The sequence below is a fragment of the Cydia pomonella genome, chromosome 9 (assembly GCF_033807575.1).
Source record: "Cydia pomonella isolate Wapato2018A chromosome 9, ilCydPomo1, whole genome shotgun sequence".
In the NCBI taxonomy this organism is placed as follows: Eukaryota; Metazoa; Arthropoda; class Insecta; order Lepidoptera; family Tortricidae; genus Cydia; species Cydia pomonella.
The window spans coordinates 10,403,876-10,416,608 of record NC_084711.1 but is presented as its reverse complement, the minus strand read 5'-3'; the positions used below and the strand labels follow the sequence as shown (position 1 = coordinate 10,416,608).

The following is a 12,733-nucleotide window of genomic DNA, read 5'->3' as shown; positions in this document are numbered from 1 at the left end:
AACATTATTTTCATCCCCTCTACCCCTCTATATCTTAAAAAGCGTTTCAACTATCTTTCCTCGGTCCGCTGTGCGGAGCAGCATCTCCTTGCTCCACCACCTTCATCATCAAAATTTTATAGCAACTCTTTTTCTTTTCGTGCTGTTCGGTTGTGGAATGCTTTGCCATTAGACATTAGACGTGCTAAATCCGTTCCCGTTTTCAAAAATCTTTTGAAGACTCATTACCTTTCGCTGCCTTAACTTGCCTTTATTTATGATTGTATAATATATAATGCATGTATGTATAGTTTCTATTTTTCTCCGTGAGCTTCTACGGATTATCGTCTTATCTATTGTTTAAAAACCGCAAAGGCGCGTGCCACAATGAAAAAATGGTCAAGCCGCATAGGTAGCATTTATTGAATTACTACTCTATTGAGCACGGAATAAGATTCATTATGAACTAATACAGAATTCTAACAGAATAGCTGTCTGATCTATATTGGTGCGTCTAAGGTAGGCGACTAAACGCTCTCAAACCAGCTTAACTTGTGACACTGCGATCCGAAACAAAGATACGTATTCGAAGACCTCGCTTGCACTGGTAATGCGAGCGCACGGCTAGCTAGCGCCAAGGAAGCAATGTTATGTTTCTCGAGGAGCAGGTAAAAAACAGGGCCGGATTTTCACACAAATATATTTGGGTGGTTTTACGAAATAACGCTAACTCTTCAGACTTCTAACAAACTGACACTGTTGTATGGTTTGCTTGAAAGAGTTAGCGTGATTTGACTCTAAACGATATGCATATTTTGTTTTATATTTATTTATTTTATGTATACACTATTATGTATATGTTACTTATTTTTTTGTTGACTCATAATATAAATTTGTATAAATGTTTTACTAAATGTGTACTCTATTGTAAATAATATCTTTATTTTAGTGTACATAATTATAACATATAGGTCTATTTTAACATTAGTAGTACGGGATTGTTAAATGGATATACATATTTATTACTATTTTACCATTGTTTTATTATTTAAAATTAGCCTGTTTAAAGTTTAAAATTAGCAAACAACTGTTTAAACAGTTGATTATAAAAATGAGTGTATCTCGTTATTATTGTAATTACACAAACCCATTCTGTTAGATGTGTACCTACTATTTAAATAGTGTTATGTTTTATCTCTTTAAATTAAAGAACGTAAAACCACCCAAATATATTTGTGTGAAAATCCGGCTCTGTTTTTTACCTGCTCCTCGAGAAACATAACATTGCTTCCTTGGCGCTAGCTAGCCGTGCGCTCGCATTACCAGTGCAAGCGAGGTCTTCGAATACGTATCTTTGTTTCGGATCGCAGTGTCACAAGTTAAGCTGGTTTGAGAGCGTTTAGTCACCTACCTTAGACGCACCAATAGAGATCAGACAGCTATTCTGTTAGAATTCTGTATTAGTTCATGATGAATCTTATTCCGTGCTCAATAGAGTAGTAATTCAATAAACGCTACCTATGCGGCTTGACCATTTTTTCATAGTGGCACGCGCCTTTGCGGTTTTTAAACAATAGATAAGACGATAATCCGTAGAAGCTCACGGAGAAAAATAGAAACTTATATATATGTATTTATTTTATTAGTATGTAGGTATGTATTATATTGTTTGCGTCTTCATTTTGTTGAATTATATGTATATCGGCACTACCCGTTGAATGTTGTTAGTTCATAATTTCCTGCTACCCAAAGGTTGTCCGGAAGAGATCGCTTCTTAGCGATAAGAGTGAGAGTTTTACATGAGAATTATCCTCGAAAAACCAACATACGTGCATTAAATCACGCAAATTAGTTAGACAATTTGCCGATACAAGGCGCTGTACACAAATATACTAGTATAGGTGTACTTCTGATCAAAAGTCTTTCGCCTTTATAGTTATACGGAACTCTCGGTGCGCGAGTAATACGAACTCGCACTTAACCGGTTTTTTAATTCAAACTTTACTTGTAGTTTTTAGTATATGTTCGAAATATCATTTGATATTTACCAGTCGGTTTTCGGTGAAGGAAAACTACTACTACTAACTAATTCCAACAAGGCCTAGTTTACCCTCTGGGTTGGAAGGTCAGATGGCAGTCGCTTTCGTAAAAACTAGTATCTTGGGATTAGTTGTCAAGCGGACCCCAGGCTCCCATGAGCCGTGGCAAAATGCCGGGACAACGCGAGGAAGAAGAATGTTTCTTTAAATAAAATGAATCTATTAAGTAACAAACATTGTGATACATATAGTAACAAGAAACAAGAAATCGTTATATAAATTCATTTTAGAATGATGGATGTCCTCACTATCCGGATTTTCTCCACATAACTTGGCACCCATGATCTGCCGACGACCAGTTTGGCCTAGTGGGTAGTGACCCTGCCTACGAAGCCGATGGACCCGGGTTCAAATCCTGGTAAGGGCATTTATTCGTGTGATGAGCATGGATATTTGTTCCTGAGTCATGGGTGTTTTCTATGTATTTATAAATATTTATATATTATATATATACGACGATATATATATATATATCGTTGTCTAAGTACCCTCAACACAAGCCTTATTGAGCTTACTGTGGGACTTAGTCAATTTGTGTAATAATGTCCTATAATATTTATCTCAATTCTTTTGTCGGCGAAGTCAACAACGACGCATATACCTGGGCTCTCATTTCATATATATGTTTTTGATAGAATTCAGATATTACACGTTACACGCTACAAATTGAATGGATTAATTAATTAATATCATTAGTGGTTGAGCGAATCGAAACTTTGAGGATTGTTGTTGGTACGTGGGTTACGGCGGAGTATATATCTAGATATCTACCTACCTACCTAAATTAGTTTACAACAATTTTATTCGACTTTACCAAAGTCGTTACGTGCAGTAGATAAAGCACATACAGTTTATGTACTTATATATCTACAAATATCTTTAATTTAATTCTTATATTTTACCAAAACGTGTACCAACATTAATATATACATATTATAGGGCATTATTGACTAAGCCCCACAGTAAACTCAATAAACGAGGTCAGATAAGTCGATATAGTCAAGAAGAAAATGCGATTTTTGTTATAATAAATATATAAATAGGTTACCATGGAAAAAATGCCTAGTCTAGAGTAAAATGCCTACTCTTTAAAGCAGCGATTCTTAACTTTTGAGTTACAACAATCCAAGTAAGCAGCTTCTTATTTTGGAATATTCCTTTTGTTATTTGCTCATGTAAATAAAAGAAAGATGAAAATACATATTTATACTACTTAATAAAATGTATGAATTTTATAATTTATTAACCTGCCTGGCTTGAATATTGATAATCAAGTATAATTCCAAAAACAAAGCGATATTATATAATAACGAAGTCGAAACGATAAGAATAAATTTTAAAATAATGATAAGGAAAGCCATATAACAAGGTACAATATAGCGCTGTCAAAATTCAAATTTAGAACATTACACCCCTAAAAAAAAATCAAATAGAGAATCATGTGTGGTACTCATAGTACTTTTAGTTGTATGTGCCAGTAACATAATTAAGTTAAATTTGTTTTTATTAGTGAATATGAATGATAAGTTTTTTTTATTGTTAGAATGGTATCAAGATTGGGATGATTTAAATTCGTGTATTTGGGTAAGTCTTTAAAAACAATATTTAAGTAATTTGTTTTTGTTGGGATTATCATAAGTACCTTTTGTTACGCATAATAGTCCATTAATTTCATGTTTTAGTACTTAATAAGTAATAAATGCATTTATAATATTAATTTCTTCATTTTAGAACAAATAAATGATTACTAATAAACCTTATAAAACAAAGTCCCCGCCGCGTCTGTCTGTATGTTCGCGATAAACTCAAAAACTACTGAATGGATTTTCATGTGGTTTTCACCTACCAATAGAGTGATTTTGGAGGAAGTTTTAAGTGTATAATTTTAAGAGTTTTGTGTAAATTGGTTGAACTACCCGTGTGAAGCCGGCGGGTACTTTTATATAAACGAAACATTTCTTACGACGTCATTAAAATGAACAAAACATAATTATTACTTTTTACAGATACCTAGAGTCAAACCACGACAAGTCTGTAAAGATTTTGATAGCCACGCAGTGCAAGTATTATTTATACGTCACAATTTCATAGAAGTTTGACGTTTAAAATAACACTTGCACTACGTGTGCTATCGATAATACTGCGGAATGGAGTATCGAGACAAACCATTGTGGTTTAACGATACTTTTTGATCAAATATTCTGTAATTGTAATTTATCTGTAATAAAAAAAATAAAAAAATCGAAATCGTTGCAGACTTGTCTTCGTCTGAGTGTATCTTCTATAATATATTTGCCATTTTTCATTACTTTTCAGGTACTTACTATACCTATATGTCTACAATAGTTTGCGCTTTTATGTTCAATTAATATATTTATAGAGGAAATATATATGTCGCTATTTGCACTTGATTTAGGTTGTTGAACAGTTCGGTGATTGATTGATAGATAGACAGAATTATTTTAACACGCTTAAGCTATACTTAACCTAGACATTATATGTATAATAGTGAGCTCAAATTACATCTACGTGACAATAGGACAGTCTCAGCTATGTGCTGGAAGCCCCGCCTTTAGGGCGTGCTTTACTTACCGATAACAGTTATGTCGATATTTCATTTAGTCAATCCCTCGTTTTTTTTCAAAAAAAAGGCATCCATATTTTAATGATTTTATATAAACATCCGTAGCCCGAAGGTTGCCTACTATAATAGGCACCGAACCTATTTAGTACTCAGTACATTGCTCAGTCGAGGGTACTGTCGATTTCTATATTGTCCTTATTATTAATTTATCCCTTTCTAGGGTTGTAGAGTTTCTCCCGTAGTCATAATGGCAAAACCCTTATAGTTTAGTCATGTTCGTATGTCCGTCCGTCTGTCTGTCTGTACGTATATCACATCCATGTTGAAACATATTTAGGTATGTGTATTTTCGCTACTTAGATTAGAAGTTTTTCAAATTTAGAATATTAATGTGTTTTTGGGGCCCTCAATAAATTGACAATAAAAATCAACGGTAGCACATCGTTCGATAGGTATTTAACACATTGAGTACCCGGATTCCGTTCGGTGGGTTCTCTGTTCGTAGTCACTTTCCTCTACAAAGCGGGAAAACGCTGGTATCCGCTACGAGTGTAGCGCTACGAAAACGTAGGCAGTAAATCTGCTAACCTTAAAGTTTGTAAAAAAGTAGAAAAACAACCGCTTCGAAAGTCCAATAAAATGTATAACTATATGTAAGTATCGCCGTACATACCCTGAAAAACGGCCTTCAGGTTAACACCGCTGAAGGGAACCCTGCAAAATTATAGCGAAACACGAATGTTACTTTAGCGGCATCTAATGAACACTTTTAAAAACCATTCGTAACGCGTCTTCTAAGCACCCAACTAAACGCCTCAAACGACTTACGGAGCTACGTTGATCGTCTAAATTATGGCATCGTTCCACAACAGATGGCGCTGAATGTACTGTTTTCTACATTTTCTCGCTCGAGCATCGAGTCTAGCCTAGCGGATGTTTATCATGTAGCGTGCCGTCTGGTACTCTGGGGTGATTTTGAGGTTGCAAGCTAGTTCAGTTTGTTTAGGTCTGGATTGAGATTCGAAGCCCGCCTAATCTTTTGTTTGTTGATAACATTTCAACATAGAACTAACAGATGTCGTACAAAAATAGAACGTTAACGTTATGTATACCCTCATAAACAAATCCTGGTTTGATGGGATTAAAAATGTACTTCTGCTATTTAGCCCTTAATAAAACTATCAAGTCTTTGAATTTTGGGTGTGCTCATTAAAGGCATTACGATTAGGTGCAGTTACTAAAAGATTCCTTGTGCATATACCTATATGCATGTGTTATGTGTTCATAATGCATTATCGTCATTATTATTTACTTACGATATGGCATCATGAAGTATCTCGTATCACGAAGATGCCTGAGCGAAGATAGTTACAAATGCAGTAGCGTGACATTTCTTTAGCAATGTCATCAGAAATTACAATAACTATCATAGATTTAAGAGTGATTGCCCGGTAAATTGGATAGATAGATGATAAAGTCTTGTCTTGCATTTACTCCTAGCTCGCTTCACACTTTGCTTTTCCAAAACACTCGTAATCATGTCACCAATGAAACAAAAAATACAAGATGAAAAGCTGTTTATCCGCTGAAGGCAGGGGTCCGAAAACGATACGTTAAGTAATTAAACAAATAATATGAGGGTACCTAAGTAATTAGATTTACGCTTTACACGAGATGTAAGTGTATATTCCAAGCCTAAAATGTTTTCAAGTTCAAATATACTACCGGACATAAAATGACCCAATCCGAGAATCGAATCCTGTCGTAACCTCTTCCCTGATAAGTAAGTAGGTAAAGTTATCCTTAAGTGGTCGCATGATAGCGGATCCTACTCACTTAAGTATATGGGATTTTGTGCATCTTATCTCGCTTATCTTAGAGTTGATAAATCGTGGGTAGACCTACCTGTGTAACCGCTAGTCTTGGAATGTTTAACGTATAATCCAAATCCCTTCCTTTATAAGTAATCTAGGTAGATCCTTTTATTACGTATAGGTATCGTTATTTTATTCTGCAAAGAAAAAAATCGTATTGTTTCCTCTTTCTCCTGCACACTTAATCAATTTTTCAAGGAAAGTTGATTGATTTTACTGGGTTGTCCCATAAGTAATGTCGGGTTTCGTAAGAAAAAAAAATCTACACTACAATCTATGCATGTCGTAACCTGTTATGACAATTCTCTAGTCCTATAAAGAGTGCAATTGTTGTACTTTATTTAAGTTATACTATCTTTGTTGATTGACGGTGTAATACGTTTTGATAGTAAAAAGTATGGAGGGCGACAAATACGAAATTCGTGTATTGTTGAGACATTATTGGAAACAAAAATTTAAAGCAGCTGCGGCAGCAAGAAAAATATGTGAAGTTGAAGGGGAAGACGTGTTAAATGAACGTACGGCACAGCGTTGGTTTAATCGTTTTAATAGCGGAGATTTGACCCGTGAAGATCGACCGCGCTCTGGTCGGCCACCCGTGTGGGATATTGAGGCTACAAAAGCAGCTGTAGAAAACCAACCCAGTACCAGCACTCGTCGATTGTCGGACTCACTTGGACCTTCTAAAGACACTATACATCGCCACTTAAAATCATTAGGTAAGACCTATAGAAGTTGTCGGATAGTGCCCCGCGAATTAGACGAAGTTCAGGCAAAACGACGAGTAGAGGTTTGCAAAAAACTCCTTGCCCTACCACAAGGCGATCGCTTTCTCAAACGAATCGTTACTTGTGATGAAAAATGGATTTACATGAACAACCCAGACATGGCGCATCAGTGGTTAGACAAGAATGAATTACCTGAACCTGTCGCGAAAAGAAGTCGATTCGAGTCAAAAGTCTTGTTATGTGTCTGGTGGAATTATGAAGGTTTAGTGTATTTCGAGATAATTCCAGAGGGTCAAACTATCACTGCCGAGATATACCGTGGCCAACTGACACGAATGTATGAGGTTTTATCGCAAAAGTATCCAGGTTTTGTAAATCGAAAACAGGTGCTCTTACAACAAGACAATGCTAGACCACATACTGCGAAAGTCACACGGGCTAAGATCGATGAACTTGGTGGTATTGAACTCCTGCCACATCCAGCATTTAGTCCGGACCTTTCACCATCTGATTACTATTTATTCAGATCCATGGCAAAACTCTTTCGCGGGAAAAAAATCGAGACAAAAGAAGATGTTGAAAATGCAGTACGACAGTTTTTTGTATCTAAGACCAAAGAATGGTTTTATCAAGGACTCAAAGAGCTTGCAGAACGTTGGGTTAAGACTATAGAATATGATGGGCTATATTTTGAATATTAAGGTTTTCTTTTTATATTATTATTTAATAAACGAAACTGAACATTGAAACCGACATTATTTATGAGACACCCTCAGTAGAATGTGAAAGGTGGGCTCCGACTTAGCTCTTTTGACCATCGTAGGTATTTAATTAATTTTTCACGTCAGCAGCTGGAACAAGGGTAATTTGCTGCTTAAAAACAGTGAGCAAAATCGCATTTTGCTCACTGAGTGAGACAAAATAACATTCAAGTGACCTTCATATTCAAATGTCATTTCAACGTGCGGGGTCTAATACAAGTTCGAAGTATTTGGATTCTATTGTCTTTGTCCCTTTCACGTCATTAGCAAAAAGAAAGAGACAAAAAAAGTGCATACGTAATTCAACGATATATTGACGGTTTATAATAGACCCTCGAAATAAGTCAGACCGCATCGTTCCAAAACACCCTACGAGTTTTCATTCGTAATAATTAATTAATGAAATAAAAGTTTAAAATTTAACAAAAATACCATATTTTACGTATTTTATTATACAATTAAAACAATGTACTTATACAAATTTACGCAATTGTTACGCAGTAAATAATTCTACTTAACGACTTTTAACGATCTCTACTATAGTTGACAAATAGTAGTATCCGCAATTCGGACCGTATCTTACAAAGTTTTTTTTTTAACAAAAAAAAGTTGACGATTGAACTGTCAATTGATGTTCGTTAATTCATTATTTTCGTATCATTTTATTGAAATTTCTTTCGTTTTGTTTTACTGCGGTAATTAAAGTTAATTGTTAGAATACCTTCAGAAAACATGAGTGAAATAGTGATGAAGACGGATTACATTTTTTCAGGTTGTATTTTTTGATGGCTGACTGACGTGAAAAATTTTGTGTACTACACGAGATCAAAGTTATTTACATCTCGTGCGCTTTTGAGTCCCTTACTACGCTCAAGATTCTAAATTAGATTCACTCGCTACGCTCGTGAATCTATTATAGAATCTTTCGCTTGCACGGGACTCAAAACAAGCACTCGAAGAAATATCAAACTTTGCTCTCTTGTTGTACAAATAACTATTGATCAGTCCTGAAAATAAAGAAGGGGTGAATAAATGGTACGCTACGTCCCCCCAAGTCCTCTCTTACAAATTACTTGTATAATACAATTGTACCTATGCTACCTACTCAAATTATTCAAACAAAAATCTCGCGGCATTCAAAATTTCAATCCTTTTATTATAATAATGTAGGGTACCTATAAATAGTTTTCGTTTGATTTACTATTTTTTTCGTTTTTGTATTATTTTTCTATAAATAATATTAACCTGTAATAACTAACTATTTCAATATAGGATGTAACTTATTTTATGTGCATATCGTTTTCTCACAATGGGGTGCGCGCCCCTATGGGGGTGTAGAGAGACGACAAGTGGGGTTCGAAATGTTTTAACAATAAGATAACTTGTAGATTTTCTCGGTTTTTACCACGACGCAAATAAAAGGAGACGCTAAAATATATTATAACTTGGTGCAGAAAAGGTTGAGAAAGCCTGATTTAAGGTGTTTTAAATAAATTAATAGCGATTATGTTTATAAATTAAAATTAAATAATCATTTAATTTAGACATGACCCATATCATATAAGTGTTAGTAACAGACTTACAAACGAATGTTAAAATGTACAATTTCATACAACCTACCATGCAAAACAATAAAGGTAGGTAGGTACTTAGGCTTAGGACAAAACCGGATGAGCCTTATACTTTGATCAAGTAAAGTTACTTAATTTCATATTCTCATTAAAAATGTTTTTTTTTCTGACTAGCGTCACGAATATATTGAAAAATAAATTAAAATTAAAAACATTTCTGTTAAAATTCATTAAAGTGAGCAATAAATAGTATAGGTTCATATAAAATAAAACTATTAAAATTACAATTATAATATTATTAAATCAAATTGGTTAATTCAGTGAATGAATGATTATAAATCTAAATTAGTTCATTAGTTTAGTTTTTAAATATGTCCTTCATTTTAATTAAATATATTGTATTTTCTGTTACATCTGTTGGCAAGTGTAAATTGGTACATATATAAGTTTTAATCTATAAGCCGAAATGTTTCTTTCACATAAAGACACATCAAATACGTAAATTTATGTAAGTACCTGAGAGAAAAATCATCTAAGTTCGCCATAGTGCGACGTAAATTGATATGTAATTAGGTGGGCATTGTGATCAGCGATGATTCAAGTCGCGAGACGACCACTAGAGGGCGCTCGGAGCGCAGGGAGGAATGTAGATGTAGGGATGACGCCGGCCGGGACCGGGGGGCCTGGAGCGATTCATTGATCCGAACGCTCTCGGGCCCGTGACAGGGAGCGCCGAACTAGGGGGAGGGTCGATCGCAGCATCTCTCTCCCTCTCCGTTAAGAATGAATCTCACTAGCTTACCAATCCGGTATTACTTTATAATTTTACGTGTTATTAACTTAGGTAATAGAGGCATTTACGTTGAGAAAAAATAAAAACTTAATATGTATTTTGTAATTATTTATGATATTATACACCTGTAGGTGTGTGCCAAAAACACCTTGCTATAGATGTTTCCTTTCTATCTCCATGTTTTGTTTTTAAACTAACTAAACAAATTGTTAACAACTTTAGTCTCATATAAATGTTACCAACAATCTTTTAAGAATGATTGATTATAAAACGCCATTCGCAAAGTTCAAAAAAGCAACATGAGCGCGAGAAATTTGTAATCTGTCCAACCGTCCAATGTTAACGTCAAGGAGTAAGACATATATCGCTATCTAGCTCTAATAGTCCGAAGCCGAAACATTCGGCTGTCTCGTTCACACTCCGCGCGTTCGAGCAGCTGTCGCGTCTTGTGGCGTCTGTGTGAGTGAGGCGAGCCACGCCGTTGTTGCATTTAACGCACAGTCACAGCACATCGACACCAACCGCGACAGTGTTCAGCGCGTTATTCTGCGCTGTTTCTAAATAACCTAAAAAGTTGAACAAGCCAGATTATTTTTAGGAATAATCGTAGTAATTATCATAAAATACTCATGACTGCTTCGAATTTATAAGAGTTTGTGCTGTGAAGTCGACGCCCATCTCGGAGGCGTACGTGGAGTGTATTTTTGTGCAACACAAAGCAAATACAAACGGCAAGCTGTGGGGATCAGGGGCCTTTTTTTTGCCGCCGCAGGGGATGTACTATCCTGTGAGTATACATCAATGTGGTTTAACTAACAAAATCGTGAGGTTACATTGCCAGTTATTATTATCTCAAGTCATCTGAAGTCGTGATAGGATATTGGCGCACAATAGTACGGCGCATGTCGTTATTGTCAGATGCGTTTTGTTTATACAACGTCCTTTACATATTACAATCTTGCCCTCTGGTTCTTTAACATTCTGATCGGTAGATGATACCTGTTTATATTCGTCTAAATTATGGTTACTTTGAGATAGATACAAACCTCAAGACCATGAAGGTTTGATTCAATTTAAATCATGTACATGACAGGAATTATCAATCTACCGCGGACGCCTCTTAAAATGTGTTGTGGCATGAATGAATGAGTAACTTTTGCCTTCTACCACTGGACGTTGTTTTGTCTCTTGAATATTAATGAAATTTAAATGTAATCTTTAATAATATTTTAATCTGTAATAATGTAGGTAGCCGGTATCGGCATTGTAATTAGCATAATAAGAATAATATTACTCTTTTAGGCATAATGTTTATTTTTAATAACTTCAGGAAATATCAAGTCAATTGTCAACTCATTCTGTAACTAAGGGCTATTTTTACAAGGATAAACTTAAATCACATTGACATGAGAATACAGATAATTCTGTTCATTATACCGTTTCATTTATTTTGCTATGTACTTACCTAACTTACAATAACGTTACGCGATATATCATCTGTCGGCAATGCCGGTAAATGGAATGTCGATAAATACCGATTTTCACTTCGGGTGAATGATGGGCGCCAATTTGATTTATTATAACTGAGAAAATGGAGACATTTCTATAAAAATTGAACAAAACACGCGGAAGATAGATTGTTACCATTTTCATCGCCTTTTAAAATTATGATACCTTCCTATTTATCAATGATAGGTACCTACCTACATTATGTGTTGTTTTGAATTGAACTTTACAATAAATTGGTCTGTTGTTACTGCCAGTGGCGAGCCGGGTGACCCTGAGCATAACCTATCTGCGAATCTGTTTTATAGTCATTCTATTTTAATTGTCCATGTTGTTATAGGTGGATAACCTAACTCACCTATTGATTACGAACCGAATTTATGAATTTTAGTATAACTAACCAATGTTTTATGAGGTCATTGTGACAAGGCTCAATAAAAGTCTGTAAATACACGTCTCCGTCGCGTCGGACCATACTAACTTCCAAGTTTAACTCGGAAGTTAGTATAGAAGTAATACTCGAGAAGCCTATAGGTATTTATTTAGTCATGGGAAAAAATGCCATGTGCCATCTCGCGAAGGCGAGTAGCGGTTCATCGAAATTGGACCATAATCTCGTAATATAGATACACTAGGTACCTCTTTAACCAGAAGAAAGAAAAGCCTCGAGAAACTATATTCTGGCCAATTAATTATGGCACTTGTTCACTTTTCACATTTACTTATAACTCGGAAAATTCTATGGGTAGCGTAGTTAGCATTTTTTAATAGTGGTATGATGGATAAATAGATGAGATATGGGGGTTCTTTAGGATACCTATCCCTTATAATACCTATA

At 35.1% G+C, this 12,733-nt stretch overlaps 1 protein-coding gene across 6 annotated transcripts in view; it reads left to right on the top strand.

Annotated features, from left to right (window-relative positions):
- The window catches only part of LOC133521326 (RNA binding protein fox-1 homolog 3), a 164,450-nt gene that overhangs the window by 86,053 nt on the left and 65,664 nt on the right, over positions 1 to 12,733 (top strand). For 2 of the 6 annotated variants that reach the window (XM_061856233.1, XM_061856231.1), the window contains exon 1: positions 10,866 to 11,176. The exons of 1 other annotated variant lie outside the window; for it this stretch is intronic. In XM_061856233.1, the coding sequence (XP_061712217.1) occupies positions 11,165 to 11,176 (12 nt within the window). In that variant the 5' untranslated portion in view covers positions 10,866 to 11,164. Of the gene's footprint in view, positions 1 to 10,770; positions 11,177 to 12,733 lie in introns of those variants that run through there. 3 more of the 6 variants (XM_061856230.1, XM_061856232.1, XM_061856229.1) reach the window with 3 other exon arrangements.